At 35.1% G+C, this 12,417-nt stretch overlaps 1 protein-coding gene across 2 annotated transcripts in view; it reads right to left on the bottom strand.

Moving 5' to 3' along the window:
* atp6v1h (ATPase H+ transporting V1 subunit H) overlaps nt 1-12,417 on the bottom strand; it is an 86,855-nt gene that overhangs the window by 25,192 nt on the left and 49,246 nt on the right. For both annotated transcript variants that reach the window (XM_088919693.1, XM_088919692.1), the window contains 2 exons: nt 4,158-4,336; nt 654-779 (listed from right to left, as the gene is read on the bottom strand). In XM_088919693.1, the coding sequence (XP_088775819.1) occupies nt 654-779; nt 4,158-4,336 (305 nt within the window). The remainder of the gene's footprint in view (nt 1-653; nt 780-4,157; nt 4,337-12,417) is intronic.

The following is a 12,417-nucleotide window of genomic DNA, read 5'->3' as shown; positions in this document are numbered from 1 at the left end:
AAATTATTTATTAATTTATATTTTACAATTTCTCATTTTTTTTAGGAGAAAGATAAATGAGTGTGACAGTGAAAAGCTACTGGATCAGACAGAGCAGGTGCTAAAACTCCTGAGACAAAGATTTTGGTTGGGCTCAGTACACAATTCCTGGAATAAATCCAAGAAGAGTCAGGAGCCCACAAATTCAAGGACTGAGAAATCCCACTGTACATAGCATTCCAAAGAATTCTGAAGATGTCTAAACCTGAAGCATTTCATAAAGAATTTCAAGTTGACATTTTTGTGTCACCTGTGACCAACTGTAATTACACACTTGTTGTAATAAGAATGGAAATACAAACTACCAATTAAAAAAACATATTAAAAGATCAATCCTTTAAGCACTTGGATAAAATTAAGCAGAGCATGTACAGTGAAACTAATTTTGGTTTCACAATTACAAATTTGAGAATAGTGATTAAATATAACAGCAGGAAAAATGCGCTTTTCCTCAGCTGTAATCTCAAGGAGAAATGTCAACTTGAAATACAAAATCTCACAACTAAAAATTTCTTTAGAACCAAAATTAATTAACATTTTTTTATTTTCTTTCTATAAGTCTGTATTTAATACACTTATAATATGAAGTGGTTAATAAAAGAGTTAGTGCTTACTTTAAAAGTTCATAATTCTTTTCATTTAACCGGACAGCATTCTCTCTCCAGAACTTTTCTGATTTATGTACAGGGCTCCATTCCAAGCGGCCAGACTTCAGTTCAGAACTGTATTCATCAAATGAGCTGTAAAAAAAGACTTTAAATTATAAATAACCTAATGTACATTAACAAGATAAATATAATAGAAATAGAGTACTGAAACATTTTAAAAGCTAAATAGAAAACTTAACCTGGAGTATAAACAACATTAAGGTTTCTCAGATTTTATTTTTTTTTCTTCATAACCTACCAGTTAGTTGAAATGAAATGTTCATTAGACCTAATTTCAGGTCTGAATATCTTAGATCAGTGGTTCTCAAACTTTTTGGACCAAGTACCACCCCCAATCCAACCAAAGCATCCAAGTACCACCTACAAGTCATCATCTCATAGGAACCCCAGAAATTCTCAATGACCAACATGAGCGTGCGTGCACACACACTCACACATACATATAATAAATATTATAATAATAAACTTTATTTGATATAGCGCCTTTAAAGGTGGCTTCTCAAAGTGTTTTACAGAAAAAAAACATTAACAACAACTAATAAAAAGGCACCATTTCAGTGAGAGGGGTGAGCCTGTTTAGTTGAGCAAAGCAGATGTGAATTAATTTTTCGAGCCTTGATACAATTCACAACAGAGTCTAACAGATTTTAAATCGTCAGGCATTTTCTTGACGCAAAGGTCTAGCGGTGGATGTTGTAATGCGTCCATTAATTTCTGGAGCAACCTATCTAATTCGTGCAACTACACCGCTGTGTCGGCTTGTCATTGCTCTAGCACCGTCTGTACAAACTCAGACGCATTTTATCCAGTCGAGGCCATTCTCTTCAGATAAATTCATTCAGAAGCTGAAATATGTGCTCTCCTGTAGTTCCTGTTGGTAGCGTCTTACAGAACAGAAAGTCCTCATAGGACGTACCCTCAAACTCGTATCTAACATTAACGAGCAAATTGGCCAAATCGACTACAGACTCATCTAATTGCAGTGAAAAACATCTGCTCATCTTAACGCGCTCTATCAGTGTACTTTTGATATAATCCTTCATTTCAATAATTCTATGAGTGACTGTGTCTATTCAAAAATAGTGTAGCTTACCTGCTTTAGCAATCTGCAAGCTTGCAGTTTTCCGCGTTTCCGTTTTTATTTCCGTATTTATTTAAAGTTTTTATTTCATGCGCATGGGAGCGAAACAGAGACGCTCGGTGTATTTTTCTCAAATTAGAACAGTTCTTAAATATTTTTCTGTTATCACGCTTTCGTGTGCTCACAAGATTACCTGCGTTCGTAGCACGTATTTCCATGCATTCCTGTGTTTACAACGTTGGCATTGTTCCAAAATCACGCACATTCTCCTTTCTCCCTATTTGCTTGAGATACAGTAGCTTTTTTTAAATACAATTGGTCACTTGCGTTTGTAGCACGCATTCCTATAGAGTGGTATAGAATTACAGAGTATCTCTTGTGTCCACTGAAGTATTAGCGCGCACTGTATCGTAGTACGTACGCTGCGTATTCGACACGTATTAAAATACAAAATATGAAAACCCGTCCCGATTTTTCAGCGCACACGACACAGTTCCAGGGTCATTTGGCGTACCACTTGGCGGCACTCCACGTACCACTGCCGGTACGCGTACCACAGTTTGAGAACCACTGTCTTAGATAAAACAATGTAAGGTGTTCTACTGGCAAGGATCATGCCAAGAATGCGCTTATAATGGGTGTTATCTTTCACCAAAATATTCAACAGAGCTTGGAGGAGCAATCATTTAGGAACTTTACATTTCAATAACTCCAGCTAAGACAAATGTAAGCACATTCATTAAAATGACTAAAATAAGGAAACGTACAAATCAATCAAACTTGAAAACCAGAATATACAGTAATTACAAAAATAAATAAAAAGTCATCTTGTGAAATAGTTATCAATTTTGCAGCACATGATTTTTCAGCTGGTGATGAAAGCATAAATGAAACATCAGAAAATATTAGATTTTTAGGTACTTTTTAATGCATTCCACCCTAGCAAAATTATCCTAGCTCAAAAACTTACAGGTAATTACTGTGGAAAATCTATACACACGATTTCTGCAGAATTATATCTTGAGGCAAGTTAATTACATGGAAGTCCTGAATCATTACTTCATTTTACATTCCTTCTTGCTGGGGGTCTCTAGATCCTTGGCTATTAAAATACAAGATCCTGACACAAACCTAATTTTGTATTCCACGACATAACAAATGAACTGGCAGAATTAACTTCTCAGTCACTTTAGCTGATCCCTTCAGCTGTTGCACAAGTATTAGAGGCAGATATCTCAAGCAGAAATGGTAGAAATACTTGCAAGCATCAGTTGCAAAATATGAAAAACCTTTTTATACAAACAAACCGTTTAGACTAAAGTATGCTCTAAAAAGGTATTAAAGTGAGTTATAATAATCCTGTTAAGAAAACAATATCTCTCTCAATAACCCAAAATGACCTATTCTAGGGCAGATTTGTGAAAAGTTGCTAAAGCAGATTTGTGTTAGAATGTCTTAGATACACATGCTGAGTACAGTACTTCATCAAACAGATCAGAATATTTTGTTACAATTTTGTTAAAAAAACTTTGAATTCTCTCTCATAATTTGTGTTTTGCACTCCACAGTTTAGGTGACAAAAGCTCTGAAAATAAGATCTATTTGAAAAAATACTATATGATAAAATTTACTACAGCAAAGAGGTAGAACTACCCAATACATCTAATGGTAATGCAAAATAACCTTTAATTTGCTGTAATAATGTGCTGGATATTACACATTGCCAAGAGTGATTTCCAAAATGTAAACTTTTTCATGCACAAGGCATAGAGTTAAGGTCAGAAAGGACAAGGTAATTTTGCCAATTTGCATTGGAAATGAAAATTGAGGGACGCCATTTAAAAGTGTAGGGTGTCACAACTGAATCTAAGATTGCATTAGTACATTCCCCTGCCAAAAAGGATGACAGTTCAGTGTGCAGTAGTTAATTTGTGTCTCCTTGTCTATGTGAGAGCCATCAGGAACACACAAGTCTTCTACCACATACTGTAACAACATCCCTGTGGAGGACCTGCTACAGCTAACCTGCCACTAGAGGGTGCTATACTGCCACTAATTACCTGTAAATAGCCACACCCAGTGTGCCTGACTTAATTATTGGTTAACTGGTAAAGAGTTTAGAAATTCAGTTTCATAAGAGTGTAATTAGGCTTTGTGCCTACTGGACGTCTCCTGGACTTTAATTTTCCATTGATCACTAGATTTTGTGCATGCACACTCTTGGTTAGGGTCTGTCAGACCTATCTATAGAAATATGGCTTTTGGGGCATACATGTAATAGACCAACCTATCTTCTAAAAAAACAGTTTAAAATCAATCCTGAAACCAGTAAATATTATATTCAAGCTGTAATCAAAACTTTATCATACCTGAGGTCCTGAACACTTTCACCTAACTTCTCTAAAAGAAATTTGATATCGTCAGAGATGTCTTCATCATCGTATTTCTGCTGGTCTAAATTCTCCAGTTGTTTCAGTACTTTGCACTGGATCATGGCCAGAGCATACTCCTGGCGTGTCTCTCTCTCAGCAGATTTCTCCAAAAGATTCTGAGAATAAAATAAAAATGGTGAGTTAACCTCTGCCAGACTGAAAGGTCTTAGAAGAAAAGGAAAAAATATAACATGAAAGTTCTACAGATTATCTAACAAGCTACAAAGCTGTTGTACATTTAAAGACAGACAAAACCCTGTCTCTGTCTGATCTTTCATTTTGAGAACATTAATTTTTTAATAAAAACAGTTTGCTCGGAAATGTTTTTACAATGTGTTTTTTCTCGAATTTTCTTGAAGACATTTCCAGACTCTAATATGTTAAACTTAATTGCATATATTTGTAAAAGGGCTTCACAACAAGAAGTCCAATTAACAGCACACAATGTATACTGTATGAAACAAGATGATCATTTTATCTACCTAGTGTGGTCATATACAATCTTTCACTAACAATAAAAAGTGCTTAACACAAAATTTCCTGATCATTTCATGCATAAATTAGGGTCATCTTGCACTCAGATATAGACAGCCGTATTGTTTTTCTCATCTATGTGTATATAAAGCCAATGTATAAAGAAAAATAATTGTTCAAATTATTTTTAACATTAACCTTAAAAATTATAAAATTATGTTCCTCAATGACTTGTTAATGAAGATGTAATTCAAAAGCTAGAAACAACAATGCGCATTATTTTAAAATGGAAGTGGTATAGACCCTTAATACCTAATATGTTGTCACAATGTTCTATGACAAGTGTTTTATCATTTTAAATTAAACAGAACAGTCAGAAACATGCACTATTTAGATCCATAACAACCACAGAAAATGCAATAGCTGATATTCAAGGTATCCAGATGGCCTTGTTAATTCCATGATATTGTTGAAATCCCATGTTGTACGGTATCCAATCAGTAACTTTACAATGTTATTATTTTTCAATCAAGACAGAGACCACCCAGATGGATATTTATTTCTCTCTATTTTTGTAGCATGAAACTAACAAAATGTTATTTCACTTAAGGGCCACTTGAAAGAAACAAACTTAACACCCAATTTCGAAGGTGTTCTATCTGAAAAAAGACAGCATCTGGCCTGTTTTAATATCCATGTGACAACCAATTTTCTTTTTTGGGAAAAAGCTTTAGTAATTTCCAGGCTTCAGATTTAATTTAAAATTCATTATTGTGCTTTCAAATAAACAAGACTAAATGTAAAATATCAAATTCAGCAGACTGTATCTTGTAAACACTAGGACTGACCCATTAATGAGAGATTTTATTTGTCCTGTTATACATGTTAGGCAGATGCTTTTCATAACCACAGAAAATATATATGCTCTAGTCAGGATCAGTACGAGATGATGCTTGGCCTTCCTTGACAATACAAGGGACTAATGTAATTTTCTTATTGATGTCTCCTGGTCACTGTCTTGTTAATGAACCCAAAATATGTGAATTACTACTGTACATATGAGATGCAAGCAATCTGCACACATTTCTTGCCCAACACACTTCTCACTGATTCCTCTTGTAGATGAAAAGTTCAATAGTTCTTAATTGTCTACAATCCCTTTCTCTATTAGTCTTGAGCAATCTGATCCAGTACTACACATGGCACAATTAGCCAATCTTTTATTTTAGTTCGAGTAGGTAGCTGCGTCAGCATGCGCAGGCTGCAAAGGAACAGGTAAATGTTTATTCCATGTTGAAAAGAAAAGAGACACAACCTTTAGGCTCTTCTTCTGCTTTTCTTTTCAGCATGGAATAAACTTTTACCTGTTCCTTTTTAGTTGTCTATGTCTTTTTGTCATATTTACTTAACTCTATCTGACTAGTAAATCTGCAATTGTTTGCTGTGGTCTACACTCTATTATGCAAAACACTGTCAATCCTTGAATTTTCATTAAAAAGATTTCCTCACAAAAGCAATTATGCATACCTGATCACTGTCATCTTCTCACAGTTAGTTTATTGCCCTAACCTCTTCCTCTACCCCCTTTTCATGCTAATAATACACAGAAACTAGGAAAAAAGTATGTCTTGTGAAAGATTTTTGCAAGCTTCATTTTACTGTTTCTAAAAGAAATTTGAAGTCTTCTGACTAAAAGGAAATAGCATACTCTATTACATTCTGAAAAATATTTGTCTGATCATGTAATATTGCAGAGGTTAAGCAATACTAGTCCCATGTCAATACCTGAATTGGATATCGCTAAAGAAAATTAGTTTGCAATAAAGCTGCAGTAGAAAGCACAGCATCCCCTGAACCAAAAAAGTAATGGTGACAAGGGACACTGTATTTTATGAGGAGCCTTATCCATATCCTTACGATAACATGTTAAACCAAGGTTCTAACTACATGAAATAAAAAATCCACTCTTCCTAACAATAGGAGAGATAACCCTAGTTGAAATTCAACTTCCCCATCCTTTTCTTCCCATACACTGAGGTTCTGATTGCACTGACAAAATTATTTGTCAGTGCAATTGACAAATTGGCCCTGACAAATCAATGGTCCCATTGGCCCTTACCAATCATGGCCTCCTAATAATCGCCATCTATGAATTGGCTTCATTACTCTGCTCTCCTCCCCACTAATTGCTGATGTGTGGTGAGCGTTCTGGCGCATCATTTTATAGCGCTTTGAGTGGATTGTCCAGAAAAGCGCTATAAAAGTGTAAGCAATTAATTATAATTATTATTGTTATTACTTTTCAGCACTTTAGTGGTGAATAATGCAAGTCCTCTTCCACGTGTGAAGTGCTTTGGGATGCTCAGGATAAAAACAGCAACACTGTGTTCTACTATAATAATCAGTATTTTTAGCACACGTTAACTTGCAGCCTGATATACCCAACACTCAAAATAATATGAACACCATATACTGTATCAGAAAGATAGCTAAAACAATCCTATTTTCTCTAGTGTTTTATAAATTCATCTTTTTAATCAATTATGTTGATGTGCTTCTGCAGTAAGATTTCTTTTTAGATTCAGCAGTGAAATCCAGGAAGACTAATAAAGATAAATAATTGTTTTAATAATTTAAAATAGGTTTTCTTCTAGTAGTGTGAAATCTAAGATGCTTGCCACAAACTCCCAGCATGTTTAGTGTACTATTGATTTTCTGATAAAAATGAGTCCAGGCACCATCTTCTTGAAAATTCACATTACAAACATTTTCACCATCAGGTCATGGCTTAAGACTTCTCTCAGCATTTAAACCTGCTATATGAAACCATAAAATGTGCAAGTGAAACTGGAGGTCCCAAAATACAGTAGGACAGAAGAGAGACAATGATTTTGTTTAAAAAAAACAAAAAGTAACAATAAATGAAAAGGGTACTTATTAGACCTTGAGAGGCATATAAAATAAAAATACACAAGCACAGTTTTAGGCATATAGACATTTAAAAACATTACATTAAATACTTTTTTTACTTACTTAAAAAGTGCAATTGTCCACCAACAGAAATCAGAACTATGCATTGCTACTGTATGTCCATGTATCTGTAGTTTTGCTTACTTCATTTTGTGTGTGTGGTATTTGTATTTGTTCTACCTGATTGTGCTAGGTTTAGTACCATATTAATAACTTATTTTTACCTTATTATACTTGTACAGTTGTTACTTCTGCTTACACAATTACAGTTTTCATATAATTTAAGTCACCCCGGACAAGGATCTCTCCTAAGCGATATACTGTATATAAATTGCCTTCAAAATGTACTGAGACAATGAAGTCTAAACTGGGATTGTAAATGTGAATAATAATAATATCTCATCAAAAACAAGCCAGATAAGTGAAACCAATATTTTATTTTGAATTAAGTTATTCGTTAGTTCTACCATTTTAGATCAATTTCATAATAGTGTTGAACCTTCTTAATTTTAAAGAAGCAAACGTATTGGAATAACTGACTGACAGATGTCGCTGTCATTTGTCATTTGTCGTTTGGTATTTGTTGTTGGGTAATTTGGCACCAATGGAAAAAGCTATAAACATCTGACTGACAACCTGTCCTGCTTTGACATCAGTTTGAAATCTGAAGTCAAAAGTCAAATCAAAAACCAAAGAACTTTCTGTTAATGAAAACCAGACAGTGTTTAAACAACTATAAAACAACTGTCAGTAAAATCACAAACAACCTCCAGACTGCATTTTAAAAGGTATTAACAACCACATTTTGCAGAAAATTGATACATTAGCACTGTTAGCCTACACCACAAGACATAAACTTCTCATTAGCACCACCAGAAAAAGACAGATTAGCTAAGAAATAAAATATGATATGGCATAAGTGTTTTGGTATAACATTTTATGGACAGATGGGATCAAGATAAATATTTTCTGGAGAAATAGAAATGTTAAAGTGTTTAAATGTCTGAAGTCACTGAACTACCCATGAACAGGAAACACACCTCATAGAGATATGCAACCAAACACTATTACAATCTAAAATGTACTGTACTTGAAATGAATGTATCCCAATACTTGAGTTGTGAAACTCTCAAGTCACATCATGTTTCTAAAATACTTAGAAGAAAAGATTTCCAATACACTGTTTTGGACATCATCCAAATACCACAGTTTATAATTGAAAGGTTTTGTATATAACAAGGCATCCAAAGAACATCTGACTCTGTGCAGTTCTATGATTTGGCCATCCTATGTTCATGAGAAGCATAAAATGATCCATTCTGACTAGTTGCTGAAAAATATTTATGCTATCTTTAAACATGGTTTGGAAGATCATCAGAGACAGGCAATACACAGGGGTTGCATAACAGTACATATATAAAAGTTATCCATATGATTAAAAGTAGTGAGAGATTGAAACCACTGTTAAAGGCACGCAGTACTATTTTTATCACTTTTCAAATGATTTTAAACACTGAGATTTATGAAAAAGGTTTCGGCGCACTGGACAATCTCTCTTATTTCAAAGAAGAGTGGCAGGAAGCTTGTACTCCATACTCACGTTCAAGGTCATGAATAGAACTAAATGATGGGTTAGGGAAGAAACTTTTATCTTACCTCCTTTTTAATAAACTATAGTTCAAGGAAAATGCTACTGTTTTCACAGATCTAAAGTACTTTTTGTTACACTAGGACCAGAGCTTGCAGCCTCCAGTCTCCACAGCAACCAGCCACATTTGCATGTAGAGCCAAACACCTCCTGCTGCCATGAGAACTCGATCGGAAAAGCTGTCTGTGCCACCTGCCCCCACTTAACAGGAAATTACCTCTTCAGCTCGAGGCATGCAATACTCACAGTTTTTTTTTCATTTTTCAAATGACATTAAAAACAGATTTATGAAAAAGGCTTCGGCGCACTGGACAATTTATCTTATTTCAAACAAGAGGGTCAGGAAGCTTCTACTCCACACTATCTTCAAGGTCATGAATGGTACTAAAAGACGTTTGGAAAGACATTTTTACCTTCCCTTCCTTCTAGTAAACTACCATTCAAAGAAAATGATTCTGTTTTCACAGATCTAAAGTACTTTTTGTTACGCCGGGGCAAGCAGAGCTTGTAGCCACCAGTTTCCACAGCAACCAGCCACATTCATACAAAGTCAAACAACTTCTGGGGCCGTGAGAACTTGATCAGAAAAGCTATCCATGCCACCTGCCCCCACTTAATGGGTAAATATCTTGTCAGCTGGAGGATACTTAAGACCTGCCCTGTCCACAGTGATTGAGCTTCTTACATGCTTATGGATGTGCTCCTTGCACTAACATTTCAGTAAGACTAGGACTCTCTGCCTGAATCAGTCTGAATCCCTGATCCTGATCTCAAGATGGAACCTGGTGACCAGCCAGATCCCCATCCACAGCAACCAATCAGACCTTCTCTGTTCTCCACACCTGCTTGGCTGTGCGGCTTCCCAGTTCCATCCTGTCTGGCTGCATTGCACAGCTTCCCTGTTCTGTGCTGTTGACCTGGGCCTTACCTTTCCTATCCTGTTTAGCCTGGGTGCACAGTGCATTCCTTATTCTATCCACCTTCTATCTGCCTGCCAGCTCATCCCCCAGCTCTCGTCTCTCAGCTTGCCTTTACCGGGACCTAACACATGGATTCCTCAGCCTGTCTACTGACCATCTCTCAAGGTGGTCTCTTCTCTGTTTATCTGCTACTTTTCTCTACCTTCTAGGTTTTCAGCCTCAAAATTCCACAGTCAGTAAGCTCATTGGTTATACATTAATGAATTAATTAGTTTAATCAAGTTAACCCTTTGACATTTAACAAATGTTCACATTTAAACAGTCTGAGAGTTGTGCGAGATGTCATGTGTCCCTGTGCATATACAGTAAGAGAAAGACATCAAAGCCCAGGCAGTTACATTCACAGGGCTTCATGAAAGCAACTATTTCTTGTGGTTTCAATAGTTTAAACATGTGTATGTCCATGTGTATTGTGCTGTTTTTCATATTATATTCCAGAACACAGTACTTTTTGTTCTGTCAAGTAAGTCTTCCCAAGCTTCAGACAAATCAGTGATAAGTTTTATATTCTATATAATATCTATAAACTGTGTGCAATGCATAGCTCAAAAAACGTGCTTTTTGTGTTTATCACTGAAATGTTACTAAGGCCTTTTTGAAAAACCTGAGCCATTTCTGTCTGTAAGAGAGAGGAATGTATTCTACTAAGCAGTTGTGATAGTAAGATCAATTACATAATTTAAGACAGTTTGACAACAAGTCGAATTACTGCATGTAGGTAGATTTTCAAACCAATAAATCTTTCAGCTTGTGAGGAACAGACAAGAAGCCTCTACTCTGTTTGTATCACTAATTGGTCCCGACATCTGATGAATCTTCATCCTGAGCCAAATGAGCTAGTTGTCAATAAACTGCAGAGAGCGATTCCTTTCGATTTCTGTATCTGGCTGCATAAATCATTATCATTATTTATGGCTGGCAATTTGTCTCAGGAACACTCTTCTTTAATCCTATTTTTGTCCTGTTAAAAGAACGAAACACAATAATCTAGCCTTTCCTACCAAAAAACTTAAAATGATGAAAAAAATTCTAGGAAGCAGAATAAAATTATAACATTCAGATGGATCATTGAAAAATAAGCAGAAAGCAAAAGTGTTGTTACATATGGCATATTTATACGGACAGCAGTGTTTTAGTGATTATTCATACTGATTTTGTACATGTAGACAGCATTCTTCAACTTGCACAGCAGAGCAAGGAAGGAAGTACAAAACATGCAGGCTCTCATGTTTCAGGAAAATGTTTTAAGAACTAACCACGTCTACATATTAAATTAAGTATAAAAAATGTCTTAAACAGATCAGTAGAAAACATGTAAAATACAAAAACTTAGTTCACATACTAGTTATAGAATACAAAGAAAAAGCTTAATGATTCTCATTTTTTCATGTAGTTTTAACCGCCATTTACATATTTAGCACCATTATTTCCCTAATGGCTAAGCCACAACCATTAGAAGCTGCCAGTTGGAAAGTTGACTATGTTTCTAGATTTCAAGAAATGAAATGTTTAGATTTCCACAGACTATGGTAAATTATTCTAATATTCAACATTTAAAGAAACTGCTACGGTTACACATATTTCATGCTTCATTAAACTAAAAGCTTAATAAGTTTCCTTTCTTAATCACAGGTTTATGTGCTCTTTTGTACTACATGTCTATCATAAACACATTTTGGGGATAAGGAATTGAAACTCTGAGCTTTAACTTCAATTCCACAATTAATTTATTCAGCAACACAGCACAAGGTAATGGAAACTTCTTCCTCCTCTCCTGCACAACACACAAAGACAAGGTCAACTGAAAATGCTACATTATAACCAAATCGATACACATCCTCGTGTTTTGAATGAATGTCAACTTCTTTCCTTGTGAATGTTGACACGGTACAATATGGTCATTTGAAACGGTTTAACTACCAAAACTGTTTGTCTATGAAAATATCTTATTTTATATGTAAAAGGAAACATAAATTATTCAGGTACATTAACATTTGGTAAGAATTAAAAAATACTTTTATTATTCCTAGATGCATTTAATAGGTATGATTTTTGAACTGCCTGAGTGCTATTTTAAAATGTGAACCCTTTGAAAACAGAGGAATCATCTGTGTGACAACAGCCA

The sequence above is a fragment of the Atractosteus spatula genome, chromosome 6 (assembly GCF_055471065.1).
Source record: "Atractosteus spatula isolate fAtrSpa1 chromosome 6, fAtrSpa1.hap1, whole genome shotgun sequence".
NCBI classification, from domain to species: Eukaryota; Metazoa; Chordata; class Actinopteri; order Semionotiformes; family Lepisosteidae; genus Atractosteus; species Atractosteus spatula.
This window is presented reverse-complemented; position numbering and strand designations above follow the sequence as displayed.